Source organism: Fundulus heteroclitus, chromosome 16, assembly GCF_011125445.2.
Source record: "Fundulus heteroclitus isolate FHET01 chromosome 16, MU-UCD_Fhet_4.1, whole genome shotgun sequence".
Taxonomy (NCBI): Eukaryota; Metazoa; Chordata; class Actinopteri; order Cyprinodontiformes; family Fundulidae; genus Fundulus; species Fundulus heteroclitus.
In genome coordinates, this window is record NC_046376.1 from 1938893 (window position 1) to 1960243 (window position 21351).

The 21351-nt window shown below is 44.1% G+C and overlaps 1 protein-coding gene across 1 annotated transcript; it reads left to right on the forward strand.

Annotated features, from left to right (window-relative positions):
* Window positions 1-654: 654 nt before the first annotated feature.
* On the forward strand, window positions 655-20118 carry LOC105917963 (serine/threonine-protein kinase WNK4). Its single transcript, XM_012852923.3, has 24 exons — window positions 655-946; window positions 1486-1967; window positions 5851-6011; window positions 7457-7677; window positions 7758-7915; window positions 7984-8072; window positions 8711-8930; window positions 9013-9255; window positions 9446-9617; window positions 9708-9862; window positions 10731-10807; window positions 10896-11031; window positions 11110-11226; window positions 11305-11460; window positions 12658-12712; window positions 12888-12992; window positions 13583-14145; window positions 14232-14277; window positions 14358-14467; window positions 15659-15707; window positions 16383-16773; window positions 16901-17106; window positions 17180-17274; window positions 19835-20118. The coding sequence occupies exons 2-24, from the start codon at window positions 1551-1553 to the stop codon at window positions 19835-19837; spliced, it is 3945 nt and encodes a 1314-aa protein (XP_012708377.2). The 5' UTR covers window positions 655-946; window positions 1486-1550; the 3' UTR covers window positions 19838-20118.
* The last annotated feature ends 1233 nt before the right edge of the window (window positions 20119-21351 follow it).

A 21351-nucleotide genomic window follows, 5' to 3' on the forward strand; every position in this document is an offset into this window, starting at 1 on the left:
ATGAACGGTGAGACGACAGCGCAGAGTAGAAGTTATCAATAGAATTTTTTATTAAATAAACAAAGAAGGTGGCATCTTATTACAGCAAAACATGTTACCTTAATTAAATATTAGCGCAGGTCAAACCGCGGTCCTACGAATGACGTCACGTGTTTGTTGTATTTATAACTGATCCAGGAGTTTGATAACTAATATGTTTGAATTACTTTTCTTTTTTTTTCTCTCTTTTTTTTGCAGAAAGTCTGTTCACGGTGAAATAAACAAAACAGGGTACTTATGGTTTTAATGCTGTATGAGTCTGTAAAATGAATTCAAACATTTTTACATATCATTAATAAAGTCACAACATCTCATTTATGGTGTGTCCGGTTTTGGCAGAGGAAGCAGAGGTTCTGATAAACCCAGAAGGCACTTTTCTGTCCCGAGACCAGAAGATCCAGAAAAAGCTATTTTGACAGCTATTTAAATGTATTTATTCATTTGTTTAGAAAGAATGTGGCATAAATATGTAATTTCTACACGTTTAATACGTTATTTTTACATTAAAGAGAAAATAATTATTTGCACAGCGACACATTTTTTAAAAAGATAAGATAAAAAAAAACTTCTAATCATAATAAAAACATAGATTTATACAAATCAAATGATTCTTTTTCTGTCTTTTAATTTGTCGGCTCTGCTCCAACTCCAGAACACGTGACTCAATTTCTATCAGGCAGGTGACAGGTGTCCGGTGGGCGGAGCTTCCGGCCGCCGGCAGTCTGCTCCGAGCTGATAGCATGTACAGAGATGTCAGGCTGTGACGTCATAGGAGAAAAAGAAGACGCAGAGGGGGAGGAAGATTGGAGAACTGAGCTGGACCCAGATCCGGATCGAACCACAACCAGAACCTTTCTGCGCTGGATTCACTGGTTCCGGTCTGAAGCTCGTCAAGGCGGCGCTGAAAGTGAGTAGAACCCAAATATTTCCATCAGAGGAAAATGTTTCTACTATTATTGCTGTAAAAACACACAATAATCCAGGTTTATTCAGATATTTAAAGCAATCAGAGATCCAAACATTTGCTAATAGTCAGAATACAGTTAGAGGAACACCTGATTAACTTCTGCTAACTTAAAGCTCAACTACAGGGATGTTTGAACAAATAAAGAAGGAAAGTTAATAAATGTTTCAAATAAAACGATATTTAATATTTCCCCTTGTGATAAAAACAGATGCTTTACCATGAATCATATCCTGATCATTTATTGGACATAAATGCTTCATTTGTTTTTTAAACTTATTTAAGTTCAATTTATCAACTAGCAGTTTAAAAATTAATAGATAGTGACAATAAATAAGAATAAGAAAAAAATAAGACATTTGCTGGAAAAGCAAATATTTACATTAGCAACAGTTTGAATCAAAAACCTTTTCTGTCAAAATAAACAGCTTGATTAACATGTAGAACCAACATCAATGCAACTGTTTGTTTCCTGGTTACAGGTCGTTGAAGCTCCGCCCACTCCTGTGACCTCACAGGGTCACCTTAAACCAGATCACAGGTGACAATGATGACGTCAACCCCAGACAGCGACACCAAGAAGAGGCCTGAAGAGGAGGAAGACGAAGAAGAGGAGGAGGAAGAGGACGAAGGATGGAGTCTTCCTCCCGTCTCGGGGAAAGCCTCCGAGGACGACCCAAACAGCCAATCAGATGCCGGGGAGAAACCTGCGGCGGGTCTGAGCATTGGCTGGGACTCTGCCGAGGAGGCGGGAGTCATGCTGTCCGACTCTACCAGGGAGGAGCTGTCATGGCAACAGAAGAGGGAGGCGGAGCGTGATGAAGAGGAGACGAAGGCGGTGGGTTCGTCGCCCGACGGACGATTCCTGAAATTCAACATCGAGATCGGACGAGGCTCCTTCAAGACAGTTTACAAAGGCCTGGACACCGAGAAGACGGTGGAGGTGGCGTGGTGCGAGCTGCAGGTAACAGACACACGGCCAGGAGTCAGATGGTGATGAAGGCCAAGACCCAAAACATGTTGATCGGTTAAGAAAGGTGGTTTCTCAGAACCACAGAACTACAGGCGGCATCAGGCGGCCTTGGCAGTAGGAGACGTACCAGGAAAGTTTTACATTTAGGTTCAGATCATCTCAGTCTGATGGTTCCTGACAACAAAAACAGGAATTCTCCTTCGGGATCAAAGTGAGCCTCTGATTCAGTCAGGATGGATGGATGAGCTTTTATTTCTAAAGAAGAGTTTAAAAACCACATGGGTGACCAAAACAAGTAAAAACATACAAAACATACACACACAACAACAAAAGATAAAAATCAGGTTCACAGCAAGAGGATTTTGAAAAGCCATACAGGACAAGATCACAGCCTGGAACTAAAAATGCATTTTTATAAGAGATTTAAAACAGGAACAGTAAGGCTGAAGCAGCTCACATAAATATGGTGGAGCAAGGTTGTTCAAACATTTAAAATAACAAAAGCTTAAAATGAATTCTGTAGCACACAGGGAGCCGATGAAGGGACGGTAGGATGGAAGTAACATTCTGGTTCCTACGGGTCTGAGTTAAGAGACGAGCAGCAGAGTTCTGCAGAAGCTGCAGATGTGCCTCTATAGAGCGTCACAGGAGTCAAGACGAACCGTGATAAAAGCAGGGACTACTTTCTACAAGGCAGATAAAACTGATTTCACCTTTGCTATTTGACGAAGTTAATAAAAACGTTTCTGAACAACACTGCTGATCTGTTTCTCAAATTTAAAATCAGAGTCAAACTTTCCCCTTGGATTGGCGACAGTCCCTGAGATAAAATGACAGAGAGCCCAGATCTACGTTTGGAGAGGGGCAGCAACTCGGTCCAAACATCAAAATCTTCTGTCTGGTTCTCATTTAAACTGAAGAAGTTCAGGGAAAGTCATGCTTTAATCTCTTTAAGGCAGGTGCTGGACAGACTTTTATGCCAACGGGAAATAGATCAGACAATCATCATCATAGCAATGAAATGAAATGCCGTATGTCCTAAAAACATAGAAGGTAGAGGGCAAGTGAGAGAGGGCCGAGGATGGACCCCTGAGGGACCCCGTATGGAGGAGGAGCTGTGGAGGACATGGGGTTGTGAATTTTAACAGAAAGACTCCTACTGGTGAGGTTAGGTAGGATGCCCACAAAGAGCTCAAGACGAAAGATTAAAATACTGTGATCAACAGCATCAAATGTAGCGGACAAATCTAAAAGCATTAAAACAACAAACTTTTCAGAGTCTGCTGCCAAAAGTACATCATTAGAAATCCTCAGAAGTGTGTTCTCTGTACTGTGAAGGGCTTTGAACCCAGACTGAAACGGCTCAGTGAAACCTCTGTCCTCTAAACACGGTACCAACTGGTTTAGACAACCTTCTCTAAGAGTTTAGAAATAAATAAAAGATTGGAGCCCTGGAACTGTACCAGAGGAAAGACTCCTGCTGATAATCTGAAGTACACTTTGTCCAATAGTAGCTAAAGCATCGTTTGAACAAGCGTGGGATGGAGTCTGTAGGGGAACCAGACGGCCTGATATGAACAACCGTGTCCTTTAAAAAGAGAGACGGACACCGAGTCAGTGATTAAAAACAGATGGATAGAGCGATGGATGGATGGATGATGGATGGATGGATGGATGGATGGATGGATGGATGGATAGATGGATGGAGGATGAATGGATGGATGGATGGATGAGGGATGAGGGATGGATGGATGGATGGAATGATGGATGGATGGATGGATGGAATGATGGATGGATGAGGGAATGATGGATGGATGGATGGATGGATGGATGAGGGAATGATGGATGGATGGATGGATGGATGGATGGATGATGATGATGGATGGATGGATGATGATGGATGGATGGATGGATGATGATGGATGGATGAATGGGTGGATGATAGCTAGATGGATGGATGGATAGATGGATGGATGATGATGGATGGATGGATGGATAGCTAGCTAGATGGATGGATGGATGGATGGATGGTGATGGATGGATGGATGATGATGGATGGATGGATGGATGGATGGATGGATGGATGGCTAGCTAGATGGATGGATGGATGGATGGATGATGATGGATGGATGGATGATGATGGATGGATGGATGGATGATGATGGATGGATGAATGGGTGGATGATAGCTAGATGGATGGATGGATGGATGGATGGATGATGATAGATGGATGGATGGATGGATAGCTAGCTAGATGGATGGATGGATGGATGGATGGTGATGGATGGTGATGGATGGATGGATGATGATGGATGGATGGAAGAATGGATGGATGGATAGATGGATGGATGGATGGATGATGATGATGGATGGATGGATGATGGCTGGACATCATTGTGAAGCTTGTCAGGTCACGACTCACCAAAAACGGTCAAACCAAAGAAAACGCATGAAGCAAAGAGCCGGACCACCTTGGTTCTGCTCCATGTTGCTCTGAGCCAGCAGAACATCTGCTGGAACCTTTCTGACAGAACGTTCTCAGAACCTGCAGAACATCCCTGCCTGTTCAGCTCTGTGGATCTCCCCCATGGAGAACACCCAGACCGGGCCTGTGGGCCGAGTGTGAGGCTTGGCTCAAGGTTCTGTTGGCAGACTGACCAGAACATGTGGATCAGAACATGTTGGAAATGTGCTGACTCCACCCTCCTCTCCAGGACGCTTCCTCATCAGGTTTCATGAGACCAGAAGATGGGTCCAGTTGGAGGTTCTGTTGGGTCAGCTGGACTTCCAGCAGGAGCTCGTAGTGTTTCTGTTGAAGGAACTTTGACTCATTTACCTCGTGTTCAGGTTCTGTTCTGGCTGGGCTCAGGTATGGACCACTGGAGTCATAGATCGCTGCCCCTCCCCCACGCGTTGCAGCATACTGCCGGTCAGCTGGCTGAAAGACATCTTCCCCCCCCCCCCCCCTTTTTCTCATAAGCAAAACTAGTTTGGCACAAACAGGCCTGCATGAGGTAAAACTGAAGCTCCGCCCCCACGGCGTGACGAGCCGTGACTCAGCAGTCTGCTGAAGTATAAGCAGTATCTGAGCGAGCACACGGCCGCTGGATGCTGGTGATAACACACACAGTAACACACAGTAACACACAGTAACACAAAATAACACACAGTAACACAAAATAACACACAGTAACACAAAATAACACAAAATAACACACAGCAACACACACGGTCAGCCATGCAATCTGTTTGTTTGCCACAGAAACAAACCTGAGAAGTAACTCTTTTTCTCTTTTTCAGTCTTCTGGCTTTTTTTAATGTGATTTCTCTCCTGCTGAAGTTTTTTTTTCTCTCACATTAAATCCACAGATTACTGTTTCATCTCATATTTAATAAATGCTGTATTTAAATAAGCAGCATAAGAACCATAGATAAATACATAAAAATCTATAAACTAGGCAAAAGGAAAAGTTTACAGATTTAGATCCAAATAAGTTAAAGGTTCTGTTGGTTTAGCTTCATTAGTTTCGGTTTAAATAGACATTATATTAAAAGCATTTTTTTCAACGAGTAGAAAAAAAAAATCTAAATAAATCCAATAATTTATAAATGTTAGATTATTTTATATTAATATAGCAGCATAGGGAACAATGGGTTTCCTGTAACTTAGTGACCAACCTTGTGAAGCCTAAAGTCGACAGGAAGTGCTGGAGCGTAAATAAACAAACAGAAAAGTTTGGCAGCAAAGCGAGATGTTTGCATGTTGTCATGTCAGCAGTTCATTAGCGGCAGCTCAGTGAGGGCTCCGCGTCCTTCTGGGTGGAGGTTTTCCTCTCACAAGGTGAACGGCTGAATGTGTTCATGTGTTCAACAGACTCACCGTCTGAGCAGGTCCGAGCGCCAGCGCTTCAGTGAGGAGGTGGAGATGCTGAAGGTCCTGCAGCATCCCAACATCGTCCGGTTCTTTGACTCCTGGAAGTCCTCTAAATGCATCATCCTGGTGACGGAGCTCATGACGTCTGGAACACTCAAAACGTGAGGCCAACTTTCCTCTCTGATTTTTATAAACTTTTCTCTAATTTCTGTTTTGTGAGGTTTGAATATAACTTAAAATTCTCCTTCTAACGTATAAAGCCCTTAATAATCAAGCTCCATCATATATCAGAGCTCTGATTACCCCGTATGTTCCTAACAGAGCACTTCGCTCTCAGACTGCAGGTCTGCTGGTGGTTCCTAGAGTCTCTAAAAGTAGAATGGGAGGCAGATCCTTTAGCTATCAGGCTCCTCTCCTGTGGAACCAACTCCCAGTTTTGGTCCGTGAGGCAGACACCCCGTCTACTTTTAAGACTAATCTTAAAACTTTCCTTTGTGACAAAGCTTCTAGTCAGAGTGGCTCATGTTACCCTGAGCTACCTCTATAGTTATGCTGCTATAGGCTTAGGCTGCTGGAGGACATCAGGGTCTATTTCTCTCTCTCTGCTGAGTTCTCCTACTGCTCTCCAATCTGCATTGTTTGTTGTTATTTCAGCTTTTAACTTTTTGTTCTCTGTCATTTTTCTCTTCATAGAAGGTACACCTGGTCTGGCGTTGTGTTAGCTGTGACATCATCAGGGGAGGCAGATCATCCTCTATTACCATCTACCATAGAAAGTACTCCTGGGTCAATGTGAGCTTCTGAGCTTTCTGTGTCTCTGCTCTGTCTTCTCTAACATAGAAAGTACTCCTGGGTCAATGTGAGCTTCTGAGCTTTCTGTGTCTCTGCTCTGTCTTCTCTAACATAGAAAGTACTCCTAGGTCAATGTGAGCTTCTGTGCTTTCTGTGTCTCTGCTCTGTCTTCTCTAACATAGAAAGTACTCCTGGGTCAATGTGAGCTTCTGTGCTTTCTGTGTCTCTGCTCTGTCTTCTCTACCATAGAAAGTACTCCTGGGTCAATGTGAGCTTCTGTGCTTTCTGTGTCTCTGCTCTGTCTTCTCTAACATAGAAAGTACTCCTGGGTCAATGTGAGCTTCTGAGCTTTCTGTGTCTCTGCTCTGTCTTCTCTAAGCCCCAGTGGGTGGAGGCAGATGAGCGTTCACACTGAGCCTGGTTCTGGTTCTGCTGGAGGTTCTCCTCCCTGTTAAAGGGGAGTTTTCCTCTCCACTGTCGCTTCATGCATGCTCAGTATGAGGGATTGCTGCAAAGCCATGAACAATGGAGACGACTGTCCACTGTGGCTCTACGCTCTTTCAGGAGGAGTGAATGCTGCTTGGAGAGACTTGATGCAACCTGCTGGGTTTCCCTAGAGAGGAAACTTTCTCACCAACCTGGAGGATCTGATGGAGTCTGACTTTGGAAAGAGACTTGAGATGATGTGTTTCTTGAATTGGCGCTATATAAATAAAATTGAATGAATTGAATCCCTCCTTTCTGAATTTTCCCGGTCATGTTTTAGCATCAGAACTCAACCCACTTTGTTGTGCGCTTCCCTAAACCCATCCAGGTACGTGCGCAGGTTCCGGCCGATGAAGCTGAAGCTGCTGCAGAGATGGAGCCTACAGATCCTGAAAGGTCTTCACTTCCTGCACTCACGCTCGCCACCAATTCTGCACCGAGACCTTAAATGTGACAACATCTTCATCAACGGCCCCACGGCCTCGGTCAAGATCGGAGACCTGGGCCTTGCGACTCTCAAGAAAAGCTCATTTGCCAAGAGTGTCATCGGTAAGAAGCAGCTGTAGTAATAAAGAAAGCCTGCGGTGTCCCGTTTGTTTGTCTCACACTTTTACTCGTGGTGCATTCAGGTACTCCTGAATTCATGGCTCCTGAGATGTACGAGGAAAAGTATGATGAAGCTGTGGACATTTATGCCTTTGGTATGTGCATGCTGGAGATGGCAACGTCAGAGTATCCGTACTCTGAATGTCAGAACGCCGCCCAGATCTACCGCAAAGTCACCAATGTAAGGCCACGCCCACCTCACGGTTGCTTACTTCCTGTTCCATATTTGACCATCTGTTTGCCCTTCAGGGAATCAAACCGGATAATTTTCTTAAAGTGCAAGTCCCAGAACTAAAAGAGATTATCGAGGGCTGCATCCGAACCAACAGCAGCGAGAGGTCAGTCAGGAAAACTCCCTTCACTGTCTTTAAATACAGCAGCAAAACTGACCATGTGCTGCTTTTACGCTTCTCATTTACAGCAGGTTAACACTTCACAGTCCTCATCCACTGTAGGAAAACTCTGCGCTTCGTTCAGGCTCTTTGTTTACAGCAGGAAAACACAGAGTCTGTGGTTAGTTTAATGTCCTCGTCTACAGTAGGAAACATGAGTCTGTGGTTAGTTCAAATGAAAAGCAATGTTGAGATTTGGAGAAGATGACCTGGAGGCAGAACTTCCAGTGTTGTTACCTACAGCAGTCGGGGGTTAGGGGTAATAAAAAATCTGCAGTCAAGTCTCACCATAAAACTAATGGAGAAAGTCAAAAATATGACTGTTAAAACAGTTTTTGTTTCCTTTTTAAATTTCAAATTTAAAACCAGCATCAAGTTTACAACTAACATCGCAGACATTACAGTCTGGCGCTGAGTTTTCCGAGTAAAATATGGTTTAAAAAGGCATCAATAAAGCCTGGATCATCTGCAACGCTTAAATATTAACACGTGTGTCATCAGCATATCAGCTGATTTTGTCTTACCTCAGACATGTTCACATGTTGGACTGTGAATGCCGTTGGTTGACTCGTCGATGTCTGTAGGTTTACTGTTCAGGATCTGCTGGAGCATCGCTTCTTCCAGGAAAACACGGGCGTTTACGTGGAGCTAGGCGAGGAAGACGATGGCACAAAGGCGGCGCTGAAGCTCTGGCTCCGGGTGGAAGACAAAAAGAAGCTTCTGGGCAAATACAAAGACAACAACGCCATAGAGTTTCTCTTTGAGCTGTACAAAGACGTCCCTGAGGAGGTCGCCCAGGAGATGGTACCCTCACCACCACAGCAAAGGCATCATAAAGGAATAATCACCTGGCGGCTGGTCTCACCTGTCCCTCTTTGTCTGTCAGGTGATTCTGGGATTTGTGCCCAAGGCCGACTACAAGGTGATTGCCAAGGCGATCAGAAACCGAGTGACTGCCATAAAACAGCAGCGGGACAAAAAGAGCCGCCTGCTGGAGGAAGCCATGAACAATCTTAAGACATCGGTTAACAAGAAGGCGACTGAGTCTCCACCGGATCAATCCAAGCTGTCCAACCAAAAGCCTGCGTCGGTTTCAAATGCATCCGCATCTGAAAGAGGGACTGAACAGGTGAGGTTTAAGCTGACGGTATGGGAACCACAACTCCATTATGTTGCTTCAATGTTGTAACATTTTACTTACGAATGAAATTCTTGTATTTTTTTTCTTCACTGAATGTTTTCATCTTCAGATGTTTTCCTTTTTAATCTAACATTTTAAAATGTTAGCGTTTGTTTTTGCTCCTCCAACAAACTCACAGAATGATATTCCCGGGGACACACAAGCCCCGCCCACAACATCCACGCCAGCAGCGGCGCCGTTGGCGAGCAGCAGCACGGCAGACTCAGGGATAAGTGTCCTCTCCAGCAAAACCGAAGGCGACGAGGACGAAGACAAGACAACCAGACACGCGTCTCAGTCCTCCGCCGCCTGTCAGTAGATTTAATTACGCGTTCTGACGTTGGATTTGATCGCTGTCATAGCTGCTGTTCAGACTAACCAACTGGTCCTTCTTACGGCAGCTGACTGCGAGACAGGAAGCACCTCCAACGTCTCTGCAGGAGCTGCCGAGGCTCCTCCTCCTTTTTCAAACTCCGCCCCCATCCCTGAGACGCCGCCTCCTGTGAACCTTACACCTTCCAAACCTCCACCTTTCCCCGTCCTGCGCTTCCCAAAGGTCAGCAGGAAGGGGCGGGATCGAAGTGTCTCAGATCAAATTTGTTGCTTCAGTTTAGAGACAAACTGCAGAAATTAATTAGAAAGACACAACAGAGCTGAATTTAAATTGACGTACGTGTGATTGTAAGAAAATATTTTAACCTGCATGGGCCTCATTCACTGAGCTATATAATACACTGGAGTGCTGATTTTGCCGAAAAACTGAAGCCACTGGCCGCCATCTTGCTACTCCCTACTCTCACAGAATCCCATAGGATTTGGTTGCAACAACAAGTAGTTTTCTGGCTGAGTGAAAACGTTTCACAGGTAATTCTACAGTCAGTGGCTGTACTAACACTATCAACTACTAGGAAATTAGGTGCTGAAATATTTTACATGTTATTCATATTAAATATATATATATATGTGTATATATAAGTATGTGTATATGTATATATATGTATACACATATGTAAATATATGTTTTTGTACATTGTTATTTAAATATTTATAAATGTTAAACATATATATTTAAATGAATAAAATGCTAAATATTTCAGCACATGACTTTCTCAGTACTTGATAGTTTTAGAACATAACATAAAACTATATGGCATTTGACATTTTAAAAGTCTTAAGCCCCCCCTGAACATGAGAAAATCCTCGTTATTCGATGCTGTAGCGCACATATTCCCTATTTACTGGAGGAAAATAGGGAGTACCAATATGGCGGCTGGTGGCTTCAAAGCGACTCGTTCAAACAGACGGTGATTAGCACTCCAGGGTATTATATAGCTCAGTGGTTCATTCAGCTCAGGTGTTAACGCAGGTGAGGAGCATCTCTTCTGGTCATCAGGTAGTCCTGACATTGTCACTGTGTCCTGCAGAGCATTGCCGTTTGCCAAAGTGCTGAGACCCTTCCCGCTAATTCGCCGTCGTCTGGCTTCTTTTCACCTGTGGACAGGTAACTCGCTCATGCTACAACACACGGATCAACAGCTTTGATCGGTTTCTGTGGATTTAAATTTGCAATGTGCGTTCTCTGTTTGCAGCTACTCCTCTGACATAACCTCAGGTCTGAGTGACGCCAACGACGGCCAGTCGGATCGGAGCAAGCAGGAAGCAGCCAAACGAGAAGCCACAAAGCAGTTCAGGCGTAGAGCCAGAGCTCGGCTGAGGATCATCGGGGTGAGTGGAAGCGTCAGAGAGTCCTGGACCTGAAAAACGGGACCGCGGCGTATTGATCTGTGCGTTCTCCATGTTCAGGTGTCTGATAAGGTGGACCGAGTGGTGGAGTGTCAGCTGCAGACTCACAACAACAAGATGGTCACCTTCAAGTTTGACCTGGACGGGGACAATCCAGAGGACATCTCGTCTGTGATGGTTAGGAGGCAGCCAATCAGAGCGCAGCATCTCAACAGCATTCACTTCTCTCCCGCTTCATCTCCTCTTTCCTTTCAGCTCCTCAGGGACTTCATCCTGCCGTCGGAGAGGGAGGGGTTTATTATGCGCATGTATGAAATCATCAAGAGGGCGGAGCTAATGATGCATCAGCAGCACCCAGCAGACGCAGACAAAGTGGCCCACCTGCCTGCCTCCACCCTGCCTGAATCCCAGGTTAGGGTCCCCCCGCCATCATCCGGTGGTCACAGAGGGTTTCTTCTGATTTTGCTTTTCTGTCACTCTTGTTTCAGATAATTTAAGCAATTATAATTTTAGTCAGTAAAAACAAAAAGAAGGTTTTAATTTCTGTTGTTTTTCACAATGGTAAAATCAAATCTACCCAAACTAACATGAGTCTGTTGGAAAAGGTAATTTCTTTCACCTTTTCTCCCCTTTAGAATTTTGTCCATTGAACATAAAAGAGTCCCGGCATAAAATCTAATAAAGCTTCTTGCATATATAAATAATGCGGAGCACTATGGAGAAAGCAGTGAGGCTCCACTTGTCAAAGTAAAATCTGATGGCCTCTTTTTGGCATTAAGTAAACAATTCTCAATGCTACACTGCCAGAGAATTTAATAAAATAACATAATAAAAAAGGAAAATGTTATTTCCTCCTTGTTAAATCTTGAATTGACTGTTATTACCCAGTGTTTCTGTTCGGTATGACTAGACTTTGGCTGACCTGTGCCACCAGCACTTAAACCGGACCTGTCAGGCAACATGAAGTAGGCTAGAAGATCTCAAGCATTAGAATAATACGCCCTGACCTAAGAAAATAAAGAACAAAGTCCCACCAAATGATTTAAGCAGCTCATCAACGACTCGTCTAGGAGATTCCTAAAGAACTCAGACCAGCGTCTGAGACACAGCAGGCCTCACATGGCTCAGTTAAGGTCAGTCATGAGAGAGGGGCCAAAAAGGGCCCCGTGGGATAGTTTAATACCAAAAATCCCTGCTGACCCAAAGGAACACAGGGCTGGAAAAAACAGCTGATACGTTTGATGACTTTTGATTTTTCATCTCAGAACATGGTTGGTTGGGATAGATTATTTTTCCTTAATGAATGAAATGATGAAATGATCATTGTGTTTATTCAGGTTATCTTTGTCTGAAAGTAAAGTTGATTGATGATCTGAAACATTTAACTCTAACAAAACAACAAAAACAAGAAATCTGTTCAGGGGGAAAATCGTTTTTCTCAGCTCTGACATGTAGAGAAACTTTTATGAGTTAATCTATCAGTATGATTGAAAATACCTTAAGTTAAAAAGAACAGACTGTAAAAAGACCCATTCGCCCATTTCATACCACATTAAATGCTTTCTGCTAATTGTCTTATACTCTAACCAAGTTCTTAAATCTTTGCAGTTAAACAAGGCAACAAAGGGTCTTTTCAGAACAATGTCCTCGTCCTCTTTACCTGGTAAGCAGCAACACTGTGGCCATGGTGGGTCTGTTTGACCTCCGGTCAATCTGATGGATTAAGAATTGAGGAAATTTGTGGTTTAATCTGATGTAACGCAGTAACTTCTGACTCTTGAGTCCCTTTTCAACCATCCGCCAGTCAAAAGCAGCTGATTGTTGTCTTTTCCTGTCAGATATTGATGACGGTGAACCTTTGAAAGCTGTGGATTTCCGCATTGACACCGAGGCCACGCCCCCCGTCAGACCGCTGAGGTCACAGTCTTTTCAGACCCCATCAGGTACGACGATCCATAACCTGTGCCAATCTGAATTTATTTCTTCATATTTTTTTTTGACAAACAGATGTTATATAAATATTTACCTTGTACAATTAATGTGGAGCAGTTTGTAAAAGGGCCACCTCTGGATCTAGCTTATAGTCAGTTAAAACTAATTTAACAGGATGGTCTAATTTCATCTGGCTCTTGCTTTCTCACTGCTGACCTCTGTTAAGCTGATCAACAGCACCACCTGGTGGTAACAGATGGAGACTTCAGATGTTCTGTGCCTTGCATGAAATTAAGTTTTATAGGGATTGTTTTATTAGATAAAGGAATAGGGTATTTTTCAATACCATAAAGCATAAACAGGAATTGATGATTCTCTATAATCTGATAAGAAACAAAAACACCTAAAGATGAAACTGGATCTTCCTCTGTGGCTCAAAGAGAGAAGTTTGTACCTTATTTTTTCTTTTTTTTTTTCATTTTTCCTTTTTTTTCTTCTTTTTTTCCTTTTACTTTGTTTTCTTTCTTTTTTTTCCTTTTCTTTTCTTTCTTTTTTTACCTTATTTTTTCAAATTAAAGTTGTTTTACGTTCCTCTCTCCAGATTCCTCCTATCAGCCCCCCCAGTGGCCCCTCCACTACCCCCACCTAGACTCCAATACTAATCACCAACCTCATCTCCCGCATGCAGCTCACTATCGCCTCCCAACTCACCCCTACTCCACCTACACTGCCTCCTTCCCAACCTTGTCCCCCATCCCCCGACTCCCCCGGGTCCAAAGCAACCCTTCCCTTTTCACCCCCACCTCCTCTCCCTCAGTGCCTCCCCCTCACCAGTGGCCTTCCCCAGACCAACCTTACTTTTCCCTGGCTAACGTGCTCTCTGTGGCCATGAGTGTGGCTCAGTCCCTCTTGCCCCAGTCCGGGGCCCCCAACCAGGGCTTATACCCCCAAACCCCACCTCTAACTCCCCCATTCCCTAACCCCCAGACTGCCCTCCCGTCTTCTGGATCATCTTTGGGCTCCGGTCTCCATCATCAAAGCCATTCATCATTTTCTAATTTGTTTGCCAAACAACAAACGTACTCTCCACCAACACATCAGACACACTCACCTAGGGACAGCCTGCAGGGGGCGCCACACAGCAGGATCCCAAAAACATCTCAGGTAAGACAGAATGAGACCACTTGAGTTCTTGAGGTTAATGGGTATAACTGGTTTCTGTGCTCACTTCTCTCCTTCCGTAATTAAAGCTCAACAGTTCTGTGCGTAAGGCAGGTGCAGGTCCGCCCCCTCGTGGTGAGTACCTGCTGACCTCACTGCATTCAGTCACACCTGACTGGACCTGGACACTGAACATTTATCATACTGGTTCACAGGTTCAAGGAGTTCCTCTACTCAAAGTCTGACCAATCACAGAGAAGAGCTCTCTGACTCATCGACCTCTTCTTCCACATCCTCGCCACATTCACCAACTCCTCGCAAAATGGTGAGGTCTAAACACTGTCCTTTGTCTTTTTGCCTTGGATCAGTGCATGTATTTTATGGCACACCTTGATGGATAAACGCAGATTTATTATGGGAGAGGAATCAACTCTAACTGGATATTCTTGAAGCTGTTTGATTGTATGACCTCCAGTGGTGGACACAATGTTGCTGATCCACAAAAAGATAATTGCGGTGCTAACTTTTTGTTCACCGCGGTATGGTTCACATTAAGTTTAGAAATGGTTTTCATACGAGATTTTTGCACGTAAAATAAGAACAATTCAACCTCCATCTTATTTCAAGTGCAGGATATCTAATTATCTTATTTTAGGGGTAAAAATACTCATCCCATTGGCAAATAGTCTTATTTAGCTGCTCACGTCAAATAAAAATATACCCATTTTAAGAAAGTTTTACTTACTTTTAGGTCCCTTTTTGCAGTGTTGAGCAGTTGGAAGCGTTTTTGACGGTCAAATCGATTTTGGTACGAACGCAGCGTTAGGGTTAGCCACATTGGTCAGTAAGCTCATATCACTTCAGCAAAGTGAGTCCTTCTTATGCTCAGTGGACCATAGGTTCATCAGCTACAGTCTGCCACTCTGCCTGTGTCGTTTCATAGCCCACAAATAACAAATCTGCCAATAAGAAGGCAGCAACTAGACATGGACAGTTCTCTGTCCACTCTTTCATCTCACTCAGTTTATCCTTCAGCTCTAAGTGCTGTCCACAGCTTCGATTTCTAGCACCATGCACAGTGAAACCTCTACAGATTATGAACAAGACACAACATTAAGTCCGTGACCTTCTCTGGCTCCCTGTGGGTTCCTTAATCCAGGCACAGTCCTTTAGTCTGCCTGTAAATGGACCTTTGGGTCTGCAGCAGGTGTTCTACTTAGTCATACAGGGACAGGAGTGTTGTCCAGTACTGTCCTTCCTACAAGTGTCAGTCCAGACTGGTGGTTCTACCATTGGGGGTTCTACAGTGGTGGTACAAACTGACTGATGCTATCAGAGCAAGAGGAGGCTCCTCTCTACCTTCAGCCAACTCCTTCCACTGCCAACACCACTAAGTTACACCAACTCCTCGCTGGGCTCAGTCCTTGAGGGGTCTGCTTACACCAGGAGTCCTGATTGCAGACTTGTGTTGGTCCCCTATGCTCACAGGCAATGTTTGTTTCTTCCTCTTGTTCAGGTTTCCCCTCCTGTTTCTCCTTCAGGCAGAATGTCCCCCACCCTTAAAGGTAAGATTTAATGTTTTATTTGTAAAACAATGACAGTTATTAATTGTCACATTAACGGAGAAATACCCAAAGAACCTGCAAACCCTTAATGACAAAAAACAGTTTCTCTTTATCTTTAAATGTAGATTTCCTCTTAGAGTTCTCTGTTCCTCGGTTTCCCACAACCATCATGCTACCAGTACAGAGGGGTTTATTGTCAAGTATCGGTAGGAATACGATTTTAAACCATCCTAACCATAGAGGTAACAGGTCCAAGAAGGAAACCCAGACATGTTTCTTTCTGCTGACAATGTCCAGTTCATTATGGAGGATCCCAAGGCCTTCCCAGGCCAGACAGGATATGTAGTCTCTTCAGCAGGTTCTGGGTGTTCCCCAGTGTCTCCTCCTGGTGGGGCTCCTGGTCAGAAGCCCCACCTTAACTGTCTCCCTCCCCTGATAAGGTTTCTACAAAGCTCTCTGAAGGTCCCACCACAGGGCTTTAATCAGTTTGAGGTCTTAGGATTTTACTGGACCACAGCAACACATTATTTTCTTATTTTTGTTCTTTCTTTAGTAGATTTGCTGCTGCGTTTGAGATCAATGTCCTGGTTTTTGTCAGGATAGCACTTTTGGACCATGGAATAAACCTGCTTAAAACAAAATGTCAAAGGTTTCTTTTCTTCTCTTTGTTCACAGCGAAGACACCAGCGTTTACAGTTGGTCGTTTCCAAGTGTCACCCTTACAAGGAGGTCCCCCCGCTCATCATCAAGAGGCGTCCCCCCAAGACCAGGTCACTCCCCCCACTCCCTCCCTGCCTCCGTCCAATAAGAGTCAAGCAGGGAACAGCACAGAAAGCAGCACAGAGGAAAGCCAATCGGAGAGCAGCAACCCCACAGTGACCCTCTCCATAACCAGCAGCCATGACAGCCTGTTGGCTCAGGAGAAGCAGACGGGGAGTCGCAGGCTGAGCTTTAGTCTGTGGGAGGGGTCCGGCACCAGCCAATCACGGAGCCGCTCTGCCACCTACAGCTCTGACGAATCAGAGGGCGAGGAGATGTGGGAGGAGCTAATACAGCTTCGTCAAAGGTGGTTGGCCAATCAGGGATGGGTTTACGTAATTAATTTCTGGTTGGATAAACTAAGCAGCAGGTGTTGGTACCTCTCACGTTGCATCACTGTCTGCCCCTCTTTGACCGCTCCCTCCTCCTCACAGACACCTGGGGCAGGTGCAGAGCCTGCAGGTAAATCAGAAGCGAGAGATTGAGGAGCTCTACCGACAAAAGGGAAAAGTCCCGCCACCTGGCATCGTCCCGCCGGCTTCCATGTTTAAGTACCGTCATCGCCGTCTCTCCAACTCTGGAAGCTATTCCCTGCCTCGCAGAAACAGTCTGCAGAAACCGGAGATACCGCCCCCTTCAGGTAGAGGATCACACTGCACTACTGAGACAGCGTTACGGTTTCTGGTGCTGAGATGTGTCTGCTTGTGGTTTAGGCATCATGAGGAAGAGCTCAGTCAGTGGCAGCAGCAGTGGATCTCAGGACAGAGCTCTGAAAGGAGTGACGTTTGCTCCAGGACACAGCTGCATGGTGAGAATTCAACCAGCATCACTCAGCATCGTTACATGGAATATAAGTCACTTTTCATAAATATTCAGACCCCCTTAAGGTTATATTTTATCGCATTACCACAAAGAACATCTTTAAACTTTATGTGGATTTTATGTGAAGTAGAAGGACAATAATCCATAGTTTAGTGCATTTAAACAAATAAATATGTAAAGTGTGGCATTCACTTGTATTTGACCCCATTTTACTCTGATACCTCTAAATTAAATCTAGTACACCTAACTGCTTTCAGAAGTCAACTTATCAGGAACAGAGTCCACCTGTGCCTAATCTTTTAGAAAATCTTTAGCAAAGCAGCTGTTCTGTTTCTGGCCCCAGAGGTTCTTTAGAGAACATTAGAGAACAATCAACATCAAGGAACCCAGTAGAGGCAGGGAGGAAGTTCTGGTCCAGTTTACAGCAGGGTCAGGCTCTACAGAACCTCCCAGAGTTCTGATCATCATGTGGACCTGGAGAGAAGATGGACTTCCTGCAGACCTACCAGGACATGGATGTCCACCTGGACTGACAGGCTGGACCGGGAGAGTATTGATCAGAGAAGCAGGAGGACCATGGTGGCTCTGGAGGAGCTGCAGAGACCCACAGCTCTGGGGGTGAAACCTTCCAAAATCTTTTACCTCCTCAAATCTGGTTTATGGGAAAGTGGCTAGAAGGTTATTGTTAGAAAAACCATAAGAAGTCCTGTTTGCGGTCATAAAGACAGCACATCACCCTGAATACACCATCCCCACAGTAAAACATGGTGGTGACAGCATTAGGCTGTGGGAGGAGGGTCAGAGTTGATGGAAAGATGGATGGACCTAAATCCAGGAGGATCCTGGAAGAAAACCTGTTAGAAGCTGCAGAAGACCTGAGAATGAGGTGGAGGTCCACCTTCCAGCAGGAGAACCAGCCTGAACATGCAGACAGAGATATTATGGGATGGTTTAGATCAGAGAAGATTCATAGGTTGGAACGCCCTAGTCAAAGTCTAGAGCTAAAACCAAATGAAGAATCTAATGATAATAATACATTTTATTTAAAAGGCGCCTTTCTAGACACTCAAGGTCACCGTACAGAAGGGTAAAAAACAGAATGTCAGAAACAAAATCAAAACAAAAAACATTTAAAAAATGCCGAGGCTGGGACAGGGAAATTGATAATTAAAGAGAATAGGCGGTCTTAAACAGATGAGTTTTGAGTTGTGATTTAAAATTTAGAAGTGAGTCCGTGTTTCTAAGTAGGGGTGGTAGAGAGTTCCAGAAGCGGGGGGCAGAGCGGTTGAATGCTCTGCTCCCCATGGTGGTGAGACGGGCGGAAGGGACAGACAGGTGTAAAGCAGATGAGGATCTAAGAGCACGGGAGGGGGTGGAAATGTGCAGGAGGCCTGACATATATGGGGGGCTAGGTGGTGAAGGGCCTTGAATGTCACCATGAGAGTTTTATATTGAATGCGGAACTGCAAGGGGAGCCAGTGAAGCTGTTGGAGGACCGGGGTGATGTGGTGGATAGAGGGAGTTCTTGGTATGATGCGAGCAGCTGAGTTCTGGACCAGTTGTAGTTTATGGAGTGATTTCTGAGGAAGGCCGAAGAGGAGAGAGTTGCAGTAATCCAGTCAGGAGGTGACAAGGCTGTGCACAAGTATGGCAGCAGTGTGTGGGGTAAGGGAGGGACGGAGGCGGTTGATGTTTCTTAAGTGAAAGTAGGCAGACCGGGTAATGTTATTAATATGGGATTGAAAAGATAGGGTGCTATCGAGGATGACACCCAGACTCTTAACCTGGGGGGAGGGGGAGATGGAGGAACTGTCAATAATAAGTGGGAAACTGTCGGTTTTGAAAAGAGTTGATTTGGTGCCGATGAGGAGAACCTCAGTTTTACAATCTGTGGTAATACTGATGTTCACAGATGCTCTCCATCTAATCTAACACAACCTGAGATATTTAGCAGAGAAGAATTGGTCCACATTTCCAATTTAAGTTGAAAGCTGGTGGAGAAAAACCGTCAAAGACGCGGACCTGGTTCTAAAAAGTGTTCACTCAGTGGAGATGAAAACAAATGCATTCCACACCTTTCAGATTTTTAGATGTGAAAAGTATTGAACACTACAATTAATTTTCTGTCTACTTACATTCTGAGTGGCTCCTAATAAAAATACGGTGCAGGTTGTAGAGAAACTGAGATGAAGTGGAGAAGTTTATGGTCAGGAAATACTTTTGCAGAGCCTTGAGTACGCTCCTCTCGTACTGATGGGTTCCTATCATTCACATTTAATAAACTATTTTAGTGCAAATGTTAAACTCTGCAAGAGATTGTAGAAATCCTGCAGCAGAAGGTCCAGATCCTACCTGAGCCTACAGAAGATCTTTCTGACATGAGTCCAGATTTGTTTGGTTATTGTGATAATTATGAATCAGATCAGGCAGCAGGTTAGAGAAAATGAGGGATCAGCATCTCTGATGTAGTATTTAATATTTCACACAATGTGCTTGATTTAATATCTCCTGATTTAGGATGCTGACCTCTGAACTTTGTGTTACAGTGAGAGGGGAGCTGCTGACCATCACAGCTGCAGATCCTGAGAAAGAAGCAACGCCTCCTTTTGGAGGAAAACGAGCTTCATGCCGATTCAACCTGATGGTCTCAGATCTGATCTGGAAGCTGCAGGAGAACCTTCTGACACCAGAAGGTCTGGGAGTGTAGAAACAAAGGAAAGCAGCTCATTATGAAGGTGTTAGTGAAGTTTAGTGAATTTCTAGGAGGAATCCTGTTTCTGATGCATATTTATAAGATTATCGCTCCATTTTTACTGTTCTGTTGAACATATATAAATAAACCTTTATTTATATCTATAAACCTTTATAGATTGATGAATTTTTTTTATTGCTGCTGGTTCAGTTTCTCATCAGTCTGTGTCGATGTCTCACTCTGTGCCTTATTTAAAGGATTGTATTTCCAGTGTTGATGCCTTTTCTGTCAGAAACTCGTGTGAAAATAAAACCTGGAACTTGCTTTTCCTTCAGTTTTTTCTAATAAGAGTGATGAGCCTGATGATAGCGACTCATTTACGTGTGTAAAAGCTCCTCTGTGGGTCGACCCGAGCTGACACACAGCTGTATACAGATGTTCAGACCTGACCTGCTCAGACAAAGCAATATCTCACAGGCAAGGCAAGGCAAGGCAAATTTATTTATATAGCACAATTCAGTACAGAGACAATGCAAAGTGCTTTACATGATTAAAATATAGGAAAATAAAACAGAATAAAAGCAAGTAGGGATAGTGTAGAAACAAAAAAAGAACATTTGAAAACAGTAAAACATTTTAACTTGAACATTCAAAGGCAATTTTAAACAAATGTGTTTTTAATCTCGATTTAAAGGAACTCAGGCTTTCAGCACTTTTACAGTTTTCTGGAAGTTTGTTCCAGATAAGTGGAGCATAGGAACTAAATGCTGCTTCTCCGTGTTTGGTTCGTGTTCTAGGTATGCAGAGAAGGCTGGAGCCAGAAGGCCTGAGTGGTCTGGAGGGTTTATACGCTGCTAACAAGTCTGTGATGTATTTAGGTGCTAAGCCATTTAGGGATTTATAGACTAACAGAAGTATTTTAAAGTCTATTCTCTGAGATATAGGGAGCCAGTGTAAGGACTTTAGAACTGGGGTTATGTGCTCTACTTTCTTAGTCTTAGTGAGAACGCGGGCAGCAGCGTTCTGGATCAGCTGCAGCTGTCTGATCCACTTTTTAGGAAGACCTGTGAAAACACCGTTGCAGTAATCAATTCTACTAAAAATAAACGCATTGGATTAGTTTTTCCAGATCCGGCTGAGACATTAGTCCTTTAATCCTGGAAATGTTCCTCAGGTGATAAAAAGCCGACCTTGTAATTGTCTTTAGATGCTTTTGAAGGTTCAGGTCTGAGTCCATCACTACACCCAGGTTTCGGGCGTGATTAGTGGTTTTTAGCTGAAGCGACAGGGCAGGGGAGAAAAGGTAAGAGAGCTGATGTACGGACAACAATCTGCCTGACTTAAAGCTGCAGTAGGGAGTTCTGAGAAAAC